General features: G+C 37.4%; 1 protein-coding gene across 1 annotated transcript; it reads right to left on the bottom strand.

Annotated features, from left to right (window-relative positions):
- KIF27 (kinesin family member 27) lies at positions 1–21347 on the bottom strand (the record flags this gene model as incomplete). The annotated part of the gene is made up of 17 exons (XM_079548902.1): positions 1–434; positions 2911–3075; positions 3590–3788; positions 4335–4538; positions 5505–5720; positions 6301–6477; positions 7190–7300; positions 7724–7921; positions 8744–8949; positions 9972–10127; positions 10665–10798; positions 11167–11342; positions 11987–12193; positions 14895–15038; positions 17591–18549; positions 19747–19947; positions 21038–21347. The coding sequence occupies 17 exons, from the start codon at positions 21345–21347 to the stop codon at positions 1–3; spliced, it is 4197 nt and encodes a 1398-aa protein (XP_079405028.1).
- Between the last annotated feature and the right edge of the window lie 1114 nt (positions 21348–22461).

Raw genomic sequence — 22461 nt, 5'->3', positions numbered from 1 at the left:
CTACTTTTTGTCCATTTCAATGGAATCTGGAGCAATAAAACTGACACCAGCCCCAAGGCTTGAACGCCTCGAAGATAATTCAGAGGGAGGGATATGACGTAACTCTCTCCGAGATAGTTTTACAGGGGTTACTCCTTGAAACTGTGTTACAGTCTCTCTTCTCTGGATGACGGAAGGTAAAAGAGAATGAGGCTTCGAAGGCTGAGTTTCCTCTTCTCCTAGTCTGTCATCAGCAATGCTTGACAAGCATTCTTTGTTGCATCCAAATTCTGATACGTCTTCTCCAAGCTTGTACGAATTCTGCCGTGCTCTTAAAACATTTGTTCTCTCTGCTTCTTTTATTTTTCCTGCTTGACTATGGGTTTTCAACTTGAATTCTTCAGATGCAACTTCTGCTTCATCTTGACTGGATGCCTTGTCACCAGCATTGTTATCTAAAATCAAATTTATCAGGAGATACGTAAGTAAAAGTCTGACTTTTCTGAGTACATGACATCAGGAAAAGTTACTGAACTGGTATGGTTTTACACTGTGTGTAACCTGTAGTGTGGTCATCTGAAGTTATATTAATCTCACTTTTTGTCACAGAATAACAGCAGTGCAGAGTTGGAAAGGACCTCAAGAGATCACTGAGTCCAACCCTCTTGCTAAAGCATACATAGGTCACACAGATAGGTGCCCAGATGGGTCTTTAATTTAATCTCCATAGAAGGAGACTCCACAGCCTCTCTGAGCAACCTGTTCCTGTGCTCTACTACCCTTACCACAAAGAAACTGTTCTGCATATTTTTATGGTACTTCCTATGTTCAAGTCTTAGGCCTTTGCTCCTTGTCCTAGGTGACACATCACTGAGAAGAACCTGGCCACATGTACCTGCCTCCCATCTACCTTTAGGTACCTATAAGCATTGATAAGAACTCCCTCCCCTCAGTCTTCTCCACCCCAGGCTGAACAGACCCAGGTTATTCAGTCTTTTCTCATACAGGAGATGGTTCCATCCCTTTATCATCTTTGTGGCCCTCCACTGGAATCCTTCTAGGAGACACCTGTCTTTTTTGAACTGGGGAGCCCAGAACTGGACACAGTGTTCTAAATGTGGTCTCATCAAAGCAGAGTAAAGTCACAGAATCACAGAATCACAGAATTGTAGGGGTTGGAAGGGACCTCCAGAGATCATCGTGATCCCTGCCAAAGCAGGTTCCCTACAGCAGGTAAAGAGGCTGGCCACGATCTGCTGGCCACACTCTTTTTAATGCATCTCAGGATACCATTGGCCATCTTGGCCACCAGGGCACACTGCTGGCTCATGGCCAGCCTGTTGTCCACTAGAACACCCAGGTCCTTCTCTGCAAATCTCAGCTCCAGCAGGTCATTCCCTAACTTACACAGATTGTGTAGTTAATGCTCCCCAGGTGTAAGAGTCTACATTTGCTCTTACTAAACCTCATCAGTTCATTTTTCTTTAAAAGCTTGTTGTCATCTACAAAAACATCACAGGGAATTGCTTTCCTCTTACTCCATTACTTTCCTCTGACTCAATGCTTGTAATACAAGCTTCATGATTCTAACTTGCAATGAACACAGTCTTAAAACAACTCACCCATGACAGTCAAATAAAAAAAAAAAAATTGTGTTTTCAAAAGCAGTCTGCATTTATACTAATAGAACACAGAAAATATATTCTGCAAATGTGACTTTAAGGTACATGGAAGTTTTAAATTATTTTTAAAGTTCACCAACAATTTTTTTAAATTACATTGTATAATGGCTCAAAATATATTCGTATAAAAAGTAACTAAAAATAATTATACAAAAATACAGATCACTCTTTACAAACACTGCAAACATAAGTATTTGTAACAGTTGGAAATTCAAAGGGATCTTCCCTTTCCTTTTGCACTTTGCTACAATTTGGCTAGGATGTGTGTCTCTCCTCAGGGAAACATGTCCAGAACTACACGCTTCTTTGTGAATTAAATACAGAATGATATTTCTCACACTCAGTTATAATCCAGCTCAAGAATATTCGTGTTCACACCATCACAGTGTACTTCAGAGTAATTAACCTTATTTTGCCTTGGGGGCTGAACCTGAGAGCAACATCTGTGATCAATATCTGTGGGCTAGAAGACACAGTATTATCTCAAGTGCAAAACAACAGAAGCATTAGTTGAGAGGAAGACCCAGTTATACTGAGCTTTGAAAAGAAACACAGAGCCATTCTGAGGTGTTTGGTGGTACCATTGTGAGGTGTGAAATATCTAAACTGAATCTTTTTTTCCTCATCATCTCACACAATGTTATTGCTAGTTGTTTTTGTTTGTTTGTTTGTTTTTGTTTTGCTTTTTTTTTTTTGTTTTACAAAGCACAGCTATCACATTAGAAAGGTTATCTTTTCATTACAAATGTCTTTTAGCCTCTATAAAAGTACTTTTTAAGTTTTGAAAGTATGGAGCTCCTCACAGACCATCTCCCAGTAAGTAATTTCTGTGAAATCAAGTGCTAGCAAGAATTAAGTTAATTAAGGTCTTAAAATACTGAGATCTGACGTGTGGCATACTACAAAGCTGTTAACTACCTTGTCATTCACAGACACTCAGGCAGCAAAATACCATTTTCTTCATCACAACAGTGATTAATATATATTAATATATATAACTGCTGAAATTACACTAGAATACAGAGAAAAGTGAACAAGAATGTAGAACACTGATTGATAAATATTACTGCTGCATTTAGAAGCCAGAGTTGTCTCTCCTTTGAAACTGGAGGAGATATAGTATATTCCTGGAGAACAGTTAGTTCAGTGAAAATACAGTTTTTATGTCTGTCTGATGTACATCGTGTTTTCACAAGCCCTCAGGTGGTCTATGGACAATTGCAAAAGCATTTTAAGATAACGTACTTACATTTAGAGGGTGCAAGCAGTTGGTGAGATGACTCGCCAAGGAAGCTTTTCAGTTTCTTCTTCAGCTCTCTGCTGGTTTTCTTGTAGAAAAATAACTCCCTTTCCAGTTGCTGGACTTTCACTTCATACTCTCTTAAGGTTTCTGCAATACTTTCTCCATCTTGTTCTAGGACAAGTAAAATTAGTTTCAGAATGGAACACCTATTCCTCTGTGACAAAAATCAAGATGCCCAGCTAGATAGAATATGTTCTGCATCTTGCTGATACATTGCTTTCTGTGTGTACATGCAAACTAGCACGACACGTGATAAAAAGGCCACGTCAACCTCATTTGCAATTTTAATAGGAGTATTTAGAAAATAAAGATTGATGGGAATTTCAACTTTGCAATATCAGCAAATTCAATACGAAAATATGACAATTCTGATAGTTTTTTAAAAATATTGTTTTTTCTTTTATGCAGGCACCTTGTGTCAGTTCATCAGCATCCTATATAATATCATAATATTAACAGATAAAATGTATCCTTGTACCTCAGATAGGGTTTTTTGTTGTTGTTTTGGGTGGTTTTTTTTTGTCAGGTTTTTTTTTTTTCTAGTGAAAATGCAGTATTTCTCAATAACAGCTAAAGATATTGCTTACTGTACCATCCCTCTGAAAACAAACAAGTAAACACACACCTCTGAAATGATGCAGTATCAACTGTAGTTTTTTCTCATGTTCTTTGTGTTGTAGGGTCAGCTGTCTATCACACTGCAACTTGATGTGTTCAAGTGCAGATTCTAATTCACGTATTATGTTCTCCTGTTCTATGACCTTCATTTCTTGTTCTTCAGTCTGCATTTGTAACTTACGTTCAGTCTCACGCAGGCCAACAATCTAAGAAAGAAACACATTTCATTTATCTAACCATTTTAAGAAAAGAATTTACAGTCCTGCTTAACAGGCTAGTGCATACAAAAGCAATTGTCTCTATAAGCTGTGAGCTTATACTGCAAACAGAGATTTAATACTGAATTTGGAAGAAAAATATATATATATCCATCCCAAAACTAGCTTGAACTTTACAAAGCCTACAGGTGGGAACAATTTTAACATGACACCAATATTTAAGCATATTCATGCTTGAAAAGTGAGCAACACAGAACAGTGGAAAGGAGCAAGGAAATTTCCAGATTTTAAAGACCTTTTTAATCTGGTAACCTCAAAACAAGATACATGAAGTTAACACACAAGCATCCTATTTAAATTAATGTAAAGATTCAAAATACCTTGAGATCACAACAAATGTATGTAACCTGAGTGGACTTTCATGAAGAGCTTGTTAAATTGATTTTTGCTACTTGACACCATTTCATTTCATTAGCTAGAACAGTAACAGATAGTCATAGTCAGATAAAATATTACTCATTAGCCAACTAATACCTTATTAAAATATCTGAAGAGGATAGCTCTAAGTTCAGCAGCAGACAAGGAAACTAGTTTTCCTATTATGTTATCCTCACTCTGTGAAAGGATTTGTGAAGATCTAAGCAAGTGCTGTCGACTCTGAATACTTTCATTCTTGTAATCAATAGCAGCCTCCAGGGCTTCAATTCCTTCTTCTAATTGGAAAAGGATATGTTCCTCCTGCAGAGAAACATGGAGTGAAATCTTCTTAAAAAGTACAAATTTAATCTTTGTGTACATAAGACATCAACTTCATTCTTAAAAGTGAAACGAAATTTCACTGGAATGGGAAAAGTAAGAGGAAGAATAGAAATCTAGAAGTTGTTTTTTCTTCTGCCCTCCAGAACAAATATTTCAAACAATTGCTTCATCACCATAAAAGCATAAATTTTATCCTCCCTTCCTTCCCTCACCACAGTCTGACTTCCACTAATATTTTTTTGGTTGCACCAGTTTTCTGTCAGATTCATGAATGAATCAGATAAGTTAGGAGTTTTGTGACCATGAACTGTTTAGAGAAGTGGTAGAATTGAATAGCCCGAAGCACTGCCGAAGATTCTGTGGAGTGAGATGAACAGGATTCCCTTTAGTACATCATCAGCTCATACACAGGCCCACACTGCTTTTCAAGACATAAAGCAAATCTGTATATTTTATATAAATGTATGCTATACTTTCAACTTAGTTATACTGATAACTCTAGTGTGGAACATCCATACAATAAGGTTTATTTTCAGTGTAATTCTATGGAGGCCTTCAGGTAAAGTTTGCTTTTTCACAACATTCTTTTAAGAGAATCAGGGAATATCACAATAGGAATACTTTACTTTGTCCATGTTCTGACATTATAATCATTGCTTAAGATAAACTGATGTATATCCAGTTCCATTACTTCTAATTTTATAATCCCTAGGGTAGTGGAATTTACCAAAGCACTAGGTAAAGTCTCTCTGAATATAAATTTTATTAACTTGTATGAAAATAGTACTACATAGCAGTATTTTAGCATTATTATTAACCAAAATACCCAACTTCAGTTCCCTGGTTCTAGCTTACCTACTGTTGGGAGACTTAGGCCATGACTGGAACGTTTTGTTACTGCCTAAAACTTCTAAGTTTATTTCATAAATCTATTTGCTTACTTACTTCAGCTGACAACACTTTAGCCTCTTTCAATTTCTCATCCACACTATTTCTTCTTGTGAGCAGCTGATCTCTTTCCTTCTGAAGAACCTGGATTTTTTCCAGAATGTCTGTCCTGTCTTCAGTAGTGCTGCCCTGAAGCTGCATACTTTTATCACACAATTCCTGGTCCAGCATACTTAAGCGAGAAGACAATTTCATGCTATCTTTATTTAAAGCCTAAAAAATACCCAGAAACAATAGGTATAAAATTGAGATACTCCTTCCAGAGGAAACAAGTATGAGTCACTTTCCACAGTGAAAGGCTTGATTCTTGCAATGGGACCCCATACAAATTGAGTAGAGTTATAATAAAATTCACCTAGAAGGTGAAACAAAACCACTCAAATGCATAGTTTCCTACATACATTAAATGAGTTTGATAATGATACTTAAATTTCTATTTCTTTTGCTACTGATAAATAAACAATGTGAAATTTATCTATCTCGTTCTCTAGTATGCAGAAAGATTAAATTATTTTTCGATATAATTATTTAATAATCTGCAAAAACAGTATTCCAGTATTCAATTTTTTGTTTTACTGTTGGAATCTGGGGACAAAATGTGAATACAAGTGATTGTTCTGTATTATTCACATTTAAAATGTTGATTTGCTCAAGCTACACCATAATTTCATGTCACTGCTAGAAGCTCAAGCCACATGGCTTAAACCTCTCCTATTATCTGGTTGCCTCCTTCTATAGTCTTTCAGTCAGCGCTACAATTGTGATGAGTTTCATGTCTTTTTCTTAAAATTACCTGGCTAGATCTCAGTTTCCTGATTTCTAGGTGGCTTTTCTCTTGCAATAGTGCTTCTTTTTTTGCTACGATGGCTTCTCTTTTCTTTAAATCTTCTTCTAGTTCTGCTAATTGTCTGTGCTGTTGGAGAATTCTTTCCATTTCTTCATCCAGCCATTTCTTTTGCTCTTCTAATTTCTGTAATTTAAATAGGGATGCAGAGAGTATTAATGAGGACTTCTTGGGTCAGAATTTTATGATTCTGTTTTCTCATCTTTTAGAGTAACCAATAAACTATATGAGGAAATGGCTTTTCTAATCTTAACATTATATCTGCAACAAAATTTTGATTCTGGATAATACAAAAATTGGGCTGACTTAAAAGGAGGCTCAGCAATGTTATATTGCTACACCTTATTTAAACAATTTTTTACCAGATGCCTTTAATGAAAAATACTCTTTTCCTGTGAAAAAGGTATATAAATAAGTGCCCTATATATAAAGAGACCAACCAGGTTTGGAAGATACCACAAGAATTCAGCTAGCCCTTCCTCCATTATAGTTGTCCCTAGGAAAGACATTTAGTGCAGAATCTAAAATGCTGAAAGACAGAAAATTGAGAGTTCTGATCCTGCTCAGAGAAGTTCCTTCTGAAGTAGTAGTCTATCAGTGGGTATAATACATGTACATCTAACAAGCTACCATTACTTCACTTTGTTTTAAAATTTATTTTCATCTTTAAAGACTTTTGATAATTAATGAAATTCTCATGTCCCAGTGTCCAGATCTGAAATAACGCAGGTAGCAATGTTGCAGAGAGCACCTACTATTCTACCAGAATGATTAGGGATGAATAAAGATTATTTCTTTAATTTTCAGCACCCACACTGGCTTACAGAATATTAGCTACCTCTGACTTCTCTGAAGCTCCTGCAGAATTGTTATTCTTTTTAAATGCAGCAATCTCTTTATCTTTAAGTGTAAGAATCTTCTGTTGTTGCTCCATCTTAAGCTGTAGTTCCTATAAATTAACAAACGGAAAAAAACCACCAAAAAAAGAAACACAAAAAAATTCCTTCTGCCTCAGTCAGTCTGTTTTTAAACATTGTATGTCAGAATCTACGCAAGTATGTAAACTGAAATATCAACCTTAAATTTACCCTTAATTTAAATATATTTAAATAAATAATAATAAATAATTTAAATAAAACTGCAACTCAAAGCTAGACATCACACAATAGCATTTCTTTAAAAATGGTGAGGAAAAGTGTGAATAAAAGATTTCTGTCAAAATATTTATACACAATTTCTTCAGTGAATTTTTCAATGAAGTGATTACATAGAACTACTTAAAATCTGGTAGTATAGTGCATTGTTTTGGGGAAAATAGAGGCAAAATTGGCTGATCTCATTCTTTGTTATACAGAAACAGAAATAGTCCTACTTTAATTTGTTGCTGGTCTCGCTGAATCTCTATTTCTAGTTGCTTCTTTTTTTCATTCTCCTCATGCAGTCTTTTCTCTAGCAAGGTCTGCTGATGCTTCATCTGAACGATGTTCTGCTCAAGTTCTGTTGCTCGTTTTTCACTTTGGTTAGATAACGAAGCCAGTTTCTTAGAGTCTTGCTTCTTTTTCTGTAAGGTCTGAACATTCATGGCAAATTTCATCTTAGTAGCAAGAAAACTTAAAACTGTAATGTGATTCAGGTTTATTCTTTATTTCACTGAGTTCAGACAGTCACCAAGACCAACTAAATTTTACCACAATAATCACTCATTACTTCTGTGGTTTCTAAGCCTTCTGGTAAAATCAGGAAAGAAAGAACTAATTTGAAGCAGCATGAAAAGGCACAGATACAGTTCAGACTTGGTAACATGGTGAAGGTAGTGAACTCCTCCAAAAGCAACAGCTCAGATTAATGTGCAGAGATACGAAGGTTTATCAAGGTTCTGGTCCTGAACTCAGGTGAATATATCAGTTAGAATTTGATGTGCAGTGCTTGTCTGGCCAACCATTCTGGGACCAAAAGGCATGAAGTACTTAAGCTGGCCCACAAGAGAATTTAGAATTAGTTACTGGCTGGTATTGAATCTGGTATTACAAACACATAATCACAAACAATCATAATGACTTGCCCAAAGATAGAATTTATACACTATTTCCAGAAAACAGAAATTTTATTTACAGCAGCTAATAAACTTGTAACCTACTTGTGTACATTCTTGTATGATAGAGTGGTATCTAAGAATTTAATACCATCCATCTCTTCTTACCAGGAATATACCTAACTACATATTTGTTAAGTAGCAATAAGTGTAATTGTACTAACATTTTCATTGGCTACTTCAATCCAACCAGCTTTAGCTGTGTAAGGCTGGTGAGAATCTCACAAGTAGACAGTTCAGATTTTAAGGATGGTATTTAAACAGGTATTTGTAAATATCCTAATGGTCATGCAAAAATACCTGCACTTTCAACTTAGCTGCATCCATCTTCTTCCGGAACTCTTTTTGTAACCTGGCTTTCTCTTGAATATCTCTCATCTCCTTACTCTCCAGCTCTTGAAGCTGCTTTTGTGTTTCAGCCAGTTCCATTTTAGCCTGCTCAGATTCTTGCTCCAGCTCAGATATCTTCAGAGTATATTGCCTGCTTACAGACTGTGCATCCTTACCTTGAACCATATCCAAATCGTTTAAAAACAGCAAGATAATCAGTTGAAATTTCTTAATTAAACATGTAGTTAATCATTATTTACTTCATTCTGGTTAAACTGAAAATTTCTGAGATATTTCTCCAACCCTAATCAAACAATTCCTTTATAATTCTGAGACAGTGATAAACAATGGAATCTTAAATCTGAATTCTTCAATGAGTCATCTGATGTCACCAAATAAAGCATCAACTAAGTGCCAAATAAGGTTCTCCTGCCTATTTCAGTCTTTGACAAACTCTGTATTTCATAGATGATTAATTTTCTTTTTCCCAGAAGATTACGCTATTTATTTATTATTCAACTTCCAACTTGGTAATCAGTAAACAACTTTGGATTGTATTTCTGCCCTCTAATTTTCCCCTAATCTTCCTCATGGTATGATTTTTTGGGGGTACAGAATCTTTCTGAATGCCAAAAGACAGTCTTGAAAGAATTGGTACACAGAAGAAGAGTGTGATTAAAAATAGTAAAGAAAGACCCTTAGGGTCCTCATAATGCTAGTTTCTACCAGGTCAGAGGCTTAATGACATAAGCTCAAAGGGACACTGACCTGTTCCACTTCTGACTCCTGCTTCCCTACTGCTGTGATGGGAATGCCTGCATTCCCTGCACAGTGTCACTTCTTTCCTATCCCAGATACCATGCAACAAATACAAGCACACAAAGCAATCAGCAATTCTAAGCTTACATGGAAAATTACACTGTTAGTGCATAAATTGAATAAGCAGCAAAGCACAAAAAATATTCAACAAAGACATCTACGTATCATAGCAGAATAGGCCATAATAAAAATTTGCAGCCTTCAATGCAGTCATAGCAAGTAATCTATGTAAGTTATGAATTTTCAAGTTACCAGAAGTATTCTTGCATAGAAAAATTATATACAAACTACGACATACAGGATGTCAGAATTTTTTCTACTTTTCTCTTCCTTATTTCTAAATGTCTTCATTTCATGTTGTCCACCCATAGCCACTTACCTGTTCTTACCAATTCCTTAATAAGTTCCTCCTTCATTTTGATATTAAGTGCAAGTTCTCTGATTTTCTGCTGGGCCTCAGTGAGTCTTAACTCTGAATTCTTTAACTTCTGCATGTTAAAAACATGACTTTTCTGGAGGCTGTCAATCTCTTTACCTTGAAATAAACAAAGCAATGTGGAAATGAAGGAAGAAATTGAACATACTGTTTTTCAAAAAGAGAATGTTTTGGAATAGTGTATGTACAGACATCTAGCATATGAAGTGAAAGAACCAAGTGGAAAGAACAGTGCAAATAGCCTTTTCCCTGCCATAGTTCTAACAGAGAAAGAAACAGTAGGATGCATTAACATTTCAAGACCCTGATTAGAAAGTGGAATAGTATTTAAACCTTTTCAGTGCATCTGATAAAATAACAGCAACCTTTCCTTGAATGAGCACTAGAGATTTATATCTAAATAGCTATTGATATGTGAAACACTTTCTGACCATTGAGAATTATTCAAACATTAAGGTGACTGCTGTCAGTTTCAGAAAGAAAAATCTCAAAATACGTTTATGTTGAGCTATAACAAAAGATATTTGTATCAGACATATATTTTATGGGAAAAATAATTAAATGTGATAAACACAATTTTGCATATTACGATGTTATAGTATCTAATTTGACTTACTCTCATAAATTCCATTTTACCTGTGGGTGTGTCATTCTGTAGTGCAGATCTGTTGGACAAACTGGAATTTTCTACTTGACGTTTCATGTCAATTAGCTCAAAGGGAAAGCACATAGAAGCTTGTTTTCGTGTCCATGTACGGTTTATTGAATGCCTAAGGAAGAATGGAAAACATGCATTTCAAACACAAAGGATTATTTTTTTTTTTCTGTTAGCTTCATGCTAAGTACCCAACCTTAAAAGAGAATACCAAACTGAGAAAGCTCACATAAGTATTTTTACCTTCCTCCTCCCCCTCTAGATATTTTCGGTGAATTCTGGCCCAAAACAGAATACACGCAATCTTTATTACATTAAAAAATACATACATTTCTTAAACTAATCTTTGTATCATACCCAGCTCATCTCATAAGTTTACTTTAAATAGCCTCAAAGATGGCCTCACATTCTAGTAGGATTAGGCAGTAGCATTTCATCTGTTATACAGCGGTCTGTAACAAAAAATAAAGAACAAAAAATTACTTAAACGAGCTCTTCTTTTTACTATGTGTATTTTCTTCCTCTCCATCACACTCATCAGAGAGGTGGCAGCGAAGGACTTCATCTTGATCTTCTATGCAGCTCAGTACCATCTGGCTGCGAGCACGGAATCCCGCCATCATCCGAGCCAGGGAGAAGGCAGGGGGACTGGTATATACCTGCCAAAAGCCACCCAAGAAATACTTGTAATAATTTAGTAACTCATTACTGATATTCCAGTAGTTTTTCATTTTGGCAGTCTCTCACTGCCTGAGTTTGTAAACAAGATTACAGATGCTTTCAATAATATTTCTGAATTCCTTTGTAACAGAAGGTTCTTCAAGTGTTTAGAAAAATTGCTCTAAGTGCAGAGGAAGGTGGCAACATCAACTAATTATCCCAAATATTCAATGAATAAATGCAGAATAATCATTCAGTTCTGCTTAGTTTTCATATGTGAAGCCCCAAAAATCCCCAGAAAACACCAGAAAAGACTGCAGTTTTATCACTCTGACAAATTTTGAAAGTTTTCAAAACCAGTTTAGATGGGCTCTGAGCAACCTGAAGTTCTGAAAGATGTCCCTGCCAATGGCAGGGGCTTGGATCAGGTGATTTTTAAAGGTCCCTTTCAACTCTAGTCATTCATGATTCTAAATGCTAGCCCATACATTTTGGACAATTGTGGCATACAATCTGTTGCAATGTTAAAAGTAGTTGTTCAGAGCCTTCAGTAAGGGAAACTGAATAGCAGCTGACTGTAATGTCTAATATAATTATTGAACCATAACCATTAAAAAAAATGTAATATTTAGGCAGATCTTACCTTTCGGCTCTCTGACCCTGAAGGTGGGTGAAGTGAGTGCAGCAGACTCTTTGTAAGTGGGACACTGTACGGCCTCCTTGCAGATGCCACAACAGCAGGCTCATCTTCACAAGCACTTGAGACGTCCAGCGTTTTCACAACTGTAAACTTCTCCAGTTTTTCTTTTAGCTGGTCAATAAGGATCTGCTGTTCCACCATTTTCTCATTCTCATTAGAAAATAAAAGCAAGCAAACAACAACAAAGAAAAGCAAAACTGTTGAGCTGTTGCTGATCATCAGGTTACATCATACTCACCTTTTCAAAATTCATTACAAAGGCCGAGAATCTTGTAAATTATTCATTGACCTTAAATTCTTCTGCAGCGCATAGCCAAATTCTGCAACAAGCTGAAAATTGTCTGGCATATCATTAATGTAATGGATGTAATGTAATAACCTGCTCCCAAACTCCAGTAAATGCTGCTAGAGACATTTTTTTTAGAAGGACCTATCCTAGTTAGGTTAAGTCAGTTTATCCAGTCATCCAGTGAGAAGGCAATGACATGCTTATTAGTCCCAGATTGCTTTATATATGTGTTTATGAAGAAATAAAAAGGTAATTCAAGAAACATGCTCAAAACAAAGATATGGTTCAAGTTTAAATTATAAATTGTGCATAGGCTTCCTCTTCAAGCAGTCTCATTTTAAAGATTATTTTTATTAGTAAACAAAAGCATATATAACCCAAGAGACCAACTACTTCATTCTTTCCTACTCAACTTCAAATGTTTGGTAATGGTAGTTTGAAAAACTTACTCATCTGCCTTTCCTACAGCAGTATCTGCACATTGTTCAAAATTACTTATCTCCACTGAACTAATTCATTCAAGAAGGCCAAGATTGTATCAATTTTCAACTCCCTTTATTCCTTTAAAATCTGGCCTCTAAAATCTGGCCTACCGAAAACAGGGAATCTGAAGAACAGCTGGTGGTAGTCAACCAAATGTATGCATTTGTATTTGTTTTTAACTCTTTTAAGATCCTTTATCCCTGCTACCCTTGTACCTCTCAGCACATATATATACCTGCTATATAAACACGTATGTGTATAAACATTTACAACATGCTACATTCAGTTCTTACTCCACGTATCACTAAAATGCATGTTCCTGTGAATACAACTTTAAACCGTTTGCCCCAAACACTTGCTTTTAATTACAACACTGTTTTTTATATGCTTTTAAATAAAAATATCAGTTTAGTGGATTAAGTACATAAAACTGGTGGCTGGGAGTTCCCAGCATCTCTCTTGTCTCTAGTACTGAAACAGTTGTGACTTTTTTTGCCTAAAATGCAGCTGTTCCTATGCATAAATTCTATCTTGCATAATCGAGAATTAATATTATAAGCATTGTCTTGGTGCAATACACTGACACTATGTTGAGTGGGTTAAAAAAAACAACAAACCTATTCAGATATGACAGAACAAAAAGAGCAAGAAATGGCAGAAAAAAATGATGAGTAGTACACTTACCTTTCATTAATCTACTCTCCCCAAGTCATCAGTAAAGAAGAGGAAAAAGGAGAAGAAGAAGAATAAGGAGAAAAGCACTAACTAGCCATGTTTATGTTTCTCCCTTTCAAAAAGTCAGATCTATCATCCACATGACATGCAGTGCTAGGAGAATATCACAGAATCACAGAATGGCCAGGGTTGGAAGGGACCTCAAGGATCATGAATCTCCAACCCCCCTGCCACATGCAGGGCCACCAACCTCCCCATTTAACACTAGACCAGGCTGCCCAGGGCCCCATCCAATCTGGCCTTGAACACCTCCAGGAATGGGACATCCACAACCTCTCCAGGCAGCTTGTTCCAGCACCTTACCATAGTACTCATAGTAAATGTCCTCCTGACATCCAACCTAAATCTTCCCTCCTTCAACATAAAACCATTTCCTCTTGTCCTGCAGTTATCTACCCTTTCAAAGAATTGATTCCCCTCTTGTTTATGGGCTCCCTTTAGGTACTGAAAGGCTGCAATGAGGTCACCCTGCAGCCTCCCTTCTCCAGGCTGAACAAGCCCAGCTCCCTCAGCCTGTCTTCATACGGGAGGTGCTCCAGTCCCCTGATCATCTTTGTGGCTCTCCTCTGGACCCTCTCCAACAGCTCCTTGTCTTTTTTGTACTGGTGGCTCCAGACCTGGACACAGTACTCCTGATGGGGCTTCACAAGAGCAGAGTAGAGGGGGATCAAGTGTTCTTTCTGTGGTCTCCTAGATCTTTAAGCACTCTGAACTTCCTACCCATTACAATTTTTTTTAGCAAGTGAGGTCAAGAGAGGGAAAGAGGAAAGCAGTGTTTCCACTATATTACTCAGTTTTCTATAATAGTAAACTCAGAAAATAAGGACAAAATTCTGTTTTAGTAAGTACAAAGGCAATAATACTTTACTCTGACACTTAAAGACATAACAAAATATGTTTCTATGCAGCTTTTCAATTAAAGCATTCAGTAGGTGCTTTTCAAGTCTTTTTCATATTCTAAAGAATTTTTGAAGGACTTTCAAAACCTACTCCATTAATTGTCCTGAAACATCTTATCAGCAGTATACATCTGGAGAAAGATGTATGTGGTATGTTTCAAGAAGCACAGAGAAAGAAAATGATTAATGTAAGGTTCTACAGAAAGGCTGTGGCACAGTGAGGCTGAAATATAAACTTTAGGAATCATAATATTGGGCTTCATCCCCCAGAAGACTTGCCTCATTAAGGTATACAGCTCTGATTCAAACAAAGTACTTATAAGATTTGTAGACATATATGTCCCCCAAAATATCCTGAAGGGTCTGTCTTAAAATAATAATTCATTCATACCGTGGAAAGATGGTTCAATATGGATATATGTAATATGTACCAGAGGAAAAATACCTGCAATCTTTGTGTTTCTACAGCCATCTTTAAGGATCCCAGGTGTTCTTCATTTTCCTGTATCAATGCCTTTATCTGATTCTGTAGTATCATTAGTTCATGATCCTTCTGGCTAAATACTTCTTCATCCATGACTAAAGCCTGCTAGATAATAAAAGGAAAGTTCAGCTTGGAAAAAGAAACATTGTTATTCTTGACACTGGAAAATGAAAAATATATACATATTCATTTTCTGTTCAAAGATGTGATTAGAACAGCAAAGTTTTTATGTACGTACACAAACTTCTCCAAACTTCTCCATTCTTCACAGAATGATTAAAGTCGGCAGAGACCTCTGGAGTACATCTGGTCCAGCCTCTCTGCCCAAGCTGAGACATCCAGAGAAGGGAGCCCAGGCCCATATTAAGGCAGTTTTTGAAGATCTCCAAGAATATTCCACAACTTTCCTAAGCAACTTGTGCCAGAGCTCTGTCACCAGTACAGTACAGAAGTGCTTCCTGGTGCTCAGAGGGAATGTCCCATGCTTCAGTTTGTGCCCACTGTCTCCTGTCCTGGCTGAAAGGACTACTGAAAGGAGCCTGGCTCTATGTCCTTTGCATCTTTCTTTCAGGTATTTACGGACATTGATGAGAACCCTCTTCAGCCTCCTCCTTTCTAGGCTGAAAACTCCCATCTCTCACAGCCTCTCTTCAGAGAAGAGGTAGGCGTTCAGTCCCTTCATCATCTTTGTGTTTCTAGATGGGACTCCTTACAGTAGCTCCATGTCTCTCAAGTATTGGTCGCCTCAGAACTGAACAGAAGACAAAATGAATAGAACAGAAAAGTTCATTTGGAAGGGACCTTCAAAAACCTAGTCCAACTGCCTGACTACTGCAGGGCTATCCAACAGTTTAAGCATATTATTGAGGGACTTATGCAAACACTTCCAAAACCCTGCCTCATAGGGCATCAGCAATCTCTCTAGGAATCCTCTGATAGTGTTTAACCATCTTCACAGTACAGAAATGTTTCCTCATGTCCAGACTGGGCCTCTCTTTCCACAGCTTTGTGCTGTTCCCACATCCTGCCATGGGTTCCCAGGAGCAGAGCGTGGCACCTCGCTCTGCTTCCACTCCTCCTTTCCAGGGAGCTGCAAAGGGCCATGCAGTCGCCTCCTGGCCTGTTCTCTAGGCTGGACAATCCTCTACCCTCAGTCATCACAGCACATGTGTGCCTGTTGCCAGCCCCATTGCCAGCTGTGTTACCCTCTAGATACTTGCAAGGACTCTTTTTATACTAAGAGGCCCAGAACCGCATACAATATTCACAGTGTGGCAGCATGAATGCTACATGTAGCAAGAGAATCACCTCTTTTGACTGTCTGGCCATGCTGTGTTTAATGTACCCTACAATGTGGCTTGCAACCACAACTAAAGGCAGTCCTCCAGATACAGCCCCATCAAGAAGGATCACTTGTCTTGACATGCTGGCAGTGCTGGCAAGAATACCATCGGCTTTCTCAGCAACAAAGGCACACTGCTGGCTCATGTTCAGAGGTATCCGCCGGGAGCCCCAGTTCCTTTTCTGCAGAACTGCTTTTCCGCAGAACAGCTGTCAAGATCCCTCTGATTATGATACCGTGGCCCTCTGGAGAAAAAGCTGTTCATCTGTGTTTTCTACCAACTATTTCTTCACTTCTGTTTAGTATCTATTGATTTTCTTCAGACAAATTTCTTTCTCCCAGAGGAAATAATTATTTATTCATTTATTTAATAATTTATTAACATTATGGCGTGCATATTTAAATCCAACTATTTTCTTCAGTGTGCTGTGAGATGTGGCCACAAAATCTCAGCATCAATCAAAGACGCTTCTTGAATGAAAAAATAAGGATGGCCTTCCTCATTTTTATATTAAGGAATCTGCCTACAGGTTAAAGAAACTGTAAGAATACTCTGTCAGGTGTTTTTATGAGAAAATAATTCAATACTGATTGAAGGAGAGTTGTAATGTAGTTAGTCCATGAGAAAACTTGCAGAAACTAAAGACAAAGTACGGAAACATCATATCTCACCATTTTAAAACTGGATTTATCTGCACAACTAGCTTACCTACATCTTTCTTCCACAAAAAGAGAACCCTCTTTTTAAGAGCTTTTTAAGTGTTTCTACGAAAGAACTGAAGAACCAGATTTCTCTTCAGGGGATAGAACTTGTTGCAAAGTGCATGTACCAATACAAATATTTCTACTAAGCTTAGTTGGCAATATCCTGTCTGACAATGGGGCTGTATCATTACTCAGAGCTGAGACAACTGCAGAAGGAAAAAATAAAGGTAGTAGTAAAGAAGATTATACAGAAGATGGTAAGAGAGGGGCAGAATGAAATGATAGAAAAGTAAGCAGCTGCTGTGGTTTAACATTGGCAGTATCATGTGACTGCTCTTTGCTCACCCTCCTCCAAAGGATGGTGGGGTAGAAAATGAAGTGGAGGAAAACTTGAAAGGTTGTTTATTTGTTTGTTTTGTGTGTGTTTTGTTGCTGTTGTGTTTCCGTTCTCTGCTCTGTGTTCCAGAGGATTAGATAAATAAATTGGGAATATATAGTCAAAACTAAATACAGGTTAGGTGTAATTAAGGTTTAACAGTTTTACACGATTCAAAACTGAATTCCAGTTTTAGCAGACTTCTCATAGTTACTGAATGATCAGCTTAAATACCTGGCATTTCTTGAGTTCCCGCTTCAGCTGAAGGACGGTGATATGATGAGGCTCGTGGCTGGTCCCAGTCCTGGTGCCAGCTTGCTGCATGCTGACAGCTTCTTTCCTTACTTCTTGCACCATGGTGATCCAACTCTGCAACCTGTCCCGCTGACTTTTTTTTAAGCTAACATCATCATTCAAGTCAACCAGGAATGGGAAGGCTTCATCTATGCAGTTTTTATAACTGAAGCACTGAACTTGAAGCTGGGTGAGCTGCTCTTCTAGCGAACTGATTCGAATTCTTTCTTGATTTAAGTCATGTGAACACTGATTACTGACTTGCTGGTTCTGCAAAGCTTCTCGGAGCAATCTGATTTCAAGTTCCATTTCATCAATCCGGTCTTGATCAGGGTTGTAGTTTACAACTGGTTTGTTTCTGATGTTTTTGGCTCTGTTGGCATATTTGAGTGAATTTAAAGATTCATCAAAGTCTGATGAGGATGGACTTATACATGTTATCATGACTGTCTTGGCATTTCCTCCTAGGGAGTCTTTCAGAATACGAGTGATTTTAGCATCCCTGTATGGAATGTGCATACTTTTCCTTTTTGGGTCTCCAAGAGCACTGATGACATTTCCCAAGGCCAGCAAACCACTATTGATCTGAATTGATTCTTTGAACCGTTCACCAGTATTTCCAGTCTTTGTCACTCTCTCTGATCCTGCCAAATCCACAAAATGGAACTTCGAAGCAATCATTCTGACCGACTTCCAAGATGGATTCTGCGATACATCAGCACGTTTCTGAGACTCTGCAGATTGTTTCTGACAAATACTGATGGTAAAAATGGCGTGAGATCGACTAGAGTGCTCATTCATTTGTGTTGTGCCTGTGTGACGAGCTGCATTGCCACTTTCCAACAGGCTCATTACTTCATCGGCACATTCTACTTGGAATTCCTTAGCACCAACAATTACTTAAACACCATACCGAAGAAAATAAGAAAAATTATTTTCAGCAACAATTCGTGGCAATCTATAAACACAAATCAAAGAAACGTACAAGCCTGCATTATAAAGTCACAGCACATAGCTAAAGAAAATAGTACATTAACCATGAATTACAGCACATCTGAAGCCCACATGAATTTGTGGTGTGGGTGTATCGCCTCATAGCATTTGTAACAGTACCTTAAACAGAACACACACCTCTAGGCATTTACATGAAGATATATGCAATTTGAAGTGAGCAATCTCACTTACTTTGTGAGTTAAAAAAAGACAGATAAAAGTTCGTAGTAGAAATGATTCCCAGCCTATGTTAGGAGCAGCATATTATGTATAGATCAGGTAGCAAGGCCTTTCAGAGAAGTATCTACCGTTGGAGTAATCTTATAATGTAGAGGTGGTAATTAATGTTCGTAACAGCTGATTTTTTAATCCTTTGTTTTAGTAAAGGATGGAAAATACCACAGCAGGTACACGATCAACTAAAGATGATTCAAATGGTCCTGATGCAGTAGTTTAAATATTACTATGCTTAAATACTACAACAGTATCACACTTGTATATATACATATGTACATGAAGCAATGATACTGTTTGCAGACTAAGGTTTTTACTAACTGCATTTGCATGTAGTGCCTTTTTCCAGCTACAGAGAAGAAAGCCATACTAGCTCAAAACAATAATAATAATAATAACAACAACAACAATAATGTAAAGAATACTAAAATGAAAATATGAAGAATAAAGGAAAAACAAAAACAAAAACGAAATACAAATTACTCAGTTTCAGAATAAAAAGATTCTGTAGTGGATTCTTACAGCATCTTCCTGCAGAGACATGAGAACTATGAGATGTTAATTTCAGAGCTCCTAAAAATATCAGATGATACTATTCTTTGTCCCACTCATTTCAGAGTGAAATGGGTGCTGATATTTACAGTGCAAGTAACTTGACAAATACAACCTTAAAGTGAGAAGGGTTCATTTTAAAATATTTATTCAATTGAATATGTAGGTACCATTGTGTTTCTAGGCAGAATTTGCAGAAGCAGTAACTGTGTTTCTACCATAGCACCTGATGCTATTTCTCTCTTTTCAGGATGGAAAGAATAATTTGGGCATACAACTGAAACCATGTGTATCAAATTTTAGATCCAAAATCCTACCTGTATTCCCCTTTTCATCTTCTCGGATATGCAAATCTTTCACAGAGGTCTCCAACTCCAATAAATCACGAAGTTCTTCCTTGTAGACCTCTATATAAGATACTTTCACACGGAAGTCAATGTTATGGTTTTCAGAAATATGCTGAAATAATTCCTGAATAGCCCGTGGGATTATGCCCTTTTCATCCTCCACAACTGAGGCTAAAATACAAAGAAAGATGCCACAGACACTTGTAGTCATTCTGCTGCATAAATTACAAAGGCTGAAGCTAATGAGAAGTCTGTGATATTTACTACTTGATGGAGTAAGTAATCTGAAGAGCTCAGGGCTCTCTAGGATTTATGAAAATACTTGCTTTTCTGTTGATAAGAATATTTGTTTTAATCCGTTAATAGGACTTAAAGTTAAGTTCTAAATTATTCCAGAAACTTCAATTTAGAGAAGGCTTTGGGAAAAGGCCTTATAGCAGCTTTCTAGTATTCAAAGGGAGCCTAGAAGAAAAATGGGGAAGAATGCTGTCAGGAGGTACAGTGGTAGGACAAGGGGGAATGGTTTTAAATCAAAAGAGGAGAGGCTTAGGTCAGATGTTAGGAGGAAATTCTTTACACATTGTGCAGTGAGGCACCGGCACAGGCTGCCCAGAAAAGCTGTGGGTGCCCCATCCCTGGAAATGCTAAAGGCCAAGTGGGAAGGGGCCCTGGGCAGCCCGATCTGGCATGCGGCAGCCCTGTCCATGGTAAGGAGTTGAAACTGGGTGGACTTTAATGCCCTTCCAAGTCAAACCATCCTGTGATTCTGTGAATTGATTCTGTGAAACTTAAACATGAAATTAATACCTTTGCCAGATTCTCAAAAGAAACCAATAGAGAGTAAACAAACCATTGCCTAAAGCAGATATTTTCTCAGTAAGGTAAAAGCATTGAGAATTTCTAAAGCACTGCATGTAGTCATGGATTTCAGAAAGGAGTTACAGTTTAAGTTGCATGTTAAAATGCAAAAAACAAAACAAAGCAAAAACATAAAAAACCAACCAACAAACAAACAAAAACTCAAATTGTTTCTTTCTCCAGTACTTTTCTTACAGCTTAATGTATACAGAATTTGTGTTTAGAACATTTCAATTGTTTCATACACTTTGGATATTTTTGTGTTTTCTTTTTTTTTTTTTCTATTATACTGATTTTCACGACCCCTTCATTCTCCACCTCCATCCGCTATGCATTAATTACTTAATTTGTACAAGTGCATTGTACACAAGTGAAAAAAAAGGAACACAACAAGATAACGTACCAATGTGACCACCTCCAATGGTGTAAGTTTTCCCAGAGCCTGTCTGCCCATATGCAAATACTGTAGCATTGTATCCCTCCGTTAAAGACAGTAGAAGAGGCTTAATGCAAACTGTATAAACTTCTCCTTGGGTTGAGTTTTTGCCAAATACATAATCAAAAGTGAAGGCACGGTCTTTTCCAATGATAATTTGTTGTGTATTTGGAACTAATCTCACACACACTTGGTGATTATGAAGTACTTCCTTGGAAAGGAGAGGTCGGATCCTTACTGCAACTTTAACTGGGATTTCCTCCATGCCAGCCTCCATTTCTGTGCTCCACACTTGGTATTCACACAGTCACTGCAAATGTCACAGTTTGTGTGCTCATCTCATTCACTATTTCTGCAACTAAAAAAAAAAATGTTTTCTGAGTTATTTAATAAGAATTAATTCCCTACTGAGGTAGAATGTCAGAGTTTCCTAACAATACAAAGTGTCTTTAAATTCTAAAAACTGTGACAGAAAAACAACAATATTAATAACTGTTAAATGAATTAATAACTTAATTTTGTTACTATTAGTTTCTGAGCAGATTTAAGCCTGAAAGTTGCCTGACTTTCTCTATGAACTCAATAAAGCCAAATGAAGAAACAGTATTGCAAGGCCTTATTCACAAACATTGATAAGACAGGTCCTTATGAGGAATCTTACTTTCCTACTGCTACATTCCTGCTGCATAGGCCACAGAAACCAAACAACCCCTTTTTCTCCTGTTATATGTATATACATATATATACACCTTAGAAGCCTCTTCCACTTCAGAAGGATCACATATTTATAACCTGAGAAATGCAGAGCAGGCTGTTGTGCTGCCTGCAAGGCAGGATGGTTTCACACATTGCCAATTACTACATACAAAGCATTCATCTGATTTAATCTGCCTCTTTATGCCTATATGTAATTAACTTCTATTAATTATATATTTTAGCATGCACGCTTCCTGATACCATCCCCTGCATGCTCATTCTTAACATATCAGCACTGCAGAGCAGCACAAAGAAAAGCGTCAAAGAACAGCATTTCCTTAAATCTGTCTGTTGGGAACATTGCTGGATCCTCAGCACAGCTTTTGGTTAAGGCAGTTCTCAGCAGCTTTATGAGGCGAGGGAAACTTGCAGAGCTCCTGCCTAGCAGAACTCATCTGCTAAGCACATGACACTCAGGTTTCCTGATATATTTATAAGTGAGTTTTAGAGACGTGTTGTTTTGTGGTTGCAAAAGGAGGAGCTTTTGCACCTCGCTCAGTCTTATTTAGTTTGGAGCTGAGGAACTCTATCTGGGGGCTGAAGAAAAGCCCCATTTTGTTAATCCGAGCAGCTGGAAGTCAAACAGGCAAAGCTGGGGTTGGAACCGTCCTCGTATCACAAAGGACGGGACAACC

Source organism: Tetrao urogallus (assembly GCF_951394365.1).
Source record: "Tetrao urogallus genome assembly, chromosome: Z".
Taxonomy (NCBI): Eukaryota; Metazoa; Chordata; class Aves; order Galliformes; family Phasianidae; genus Tetrao; species Tetrao urogallus.
Note: the sequence above shows the minus strand (reverse complement) of the source record. Positions and strands in the feature narration are given on the sequence as shown.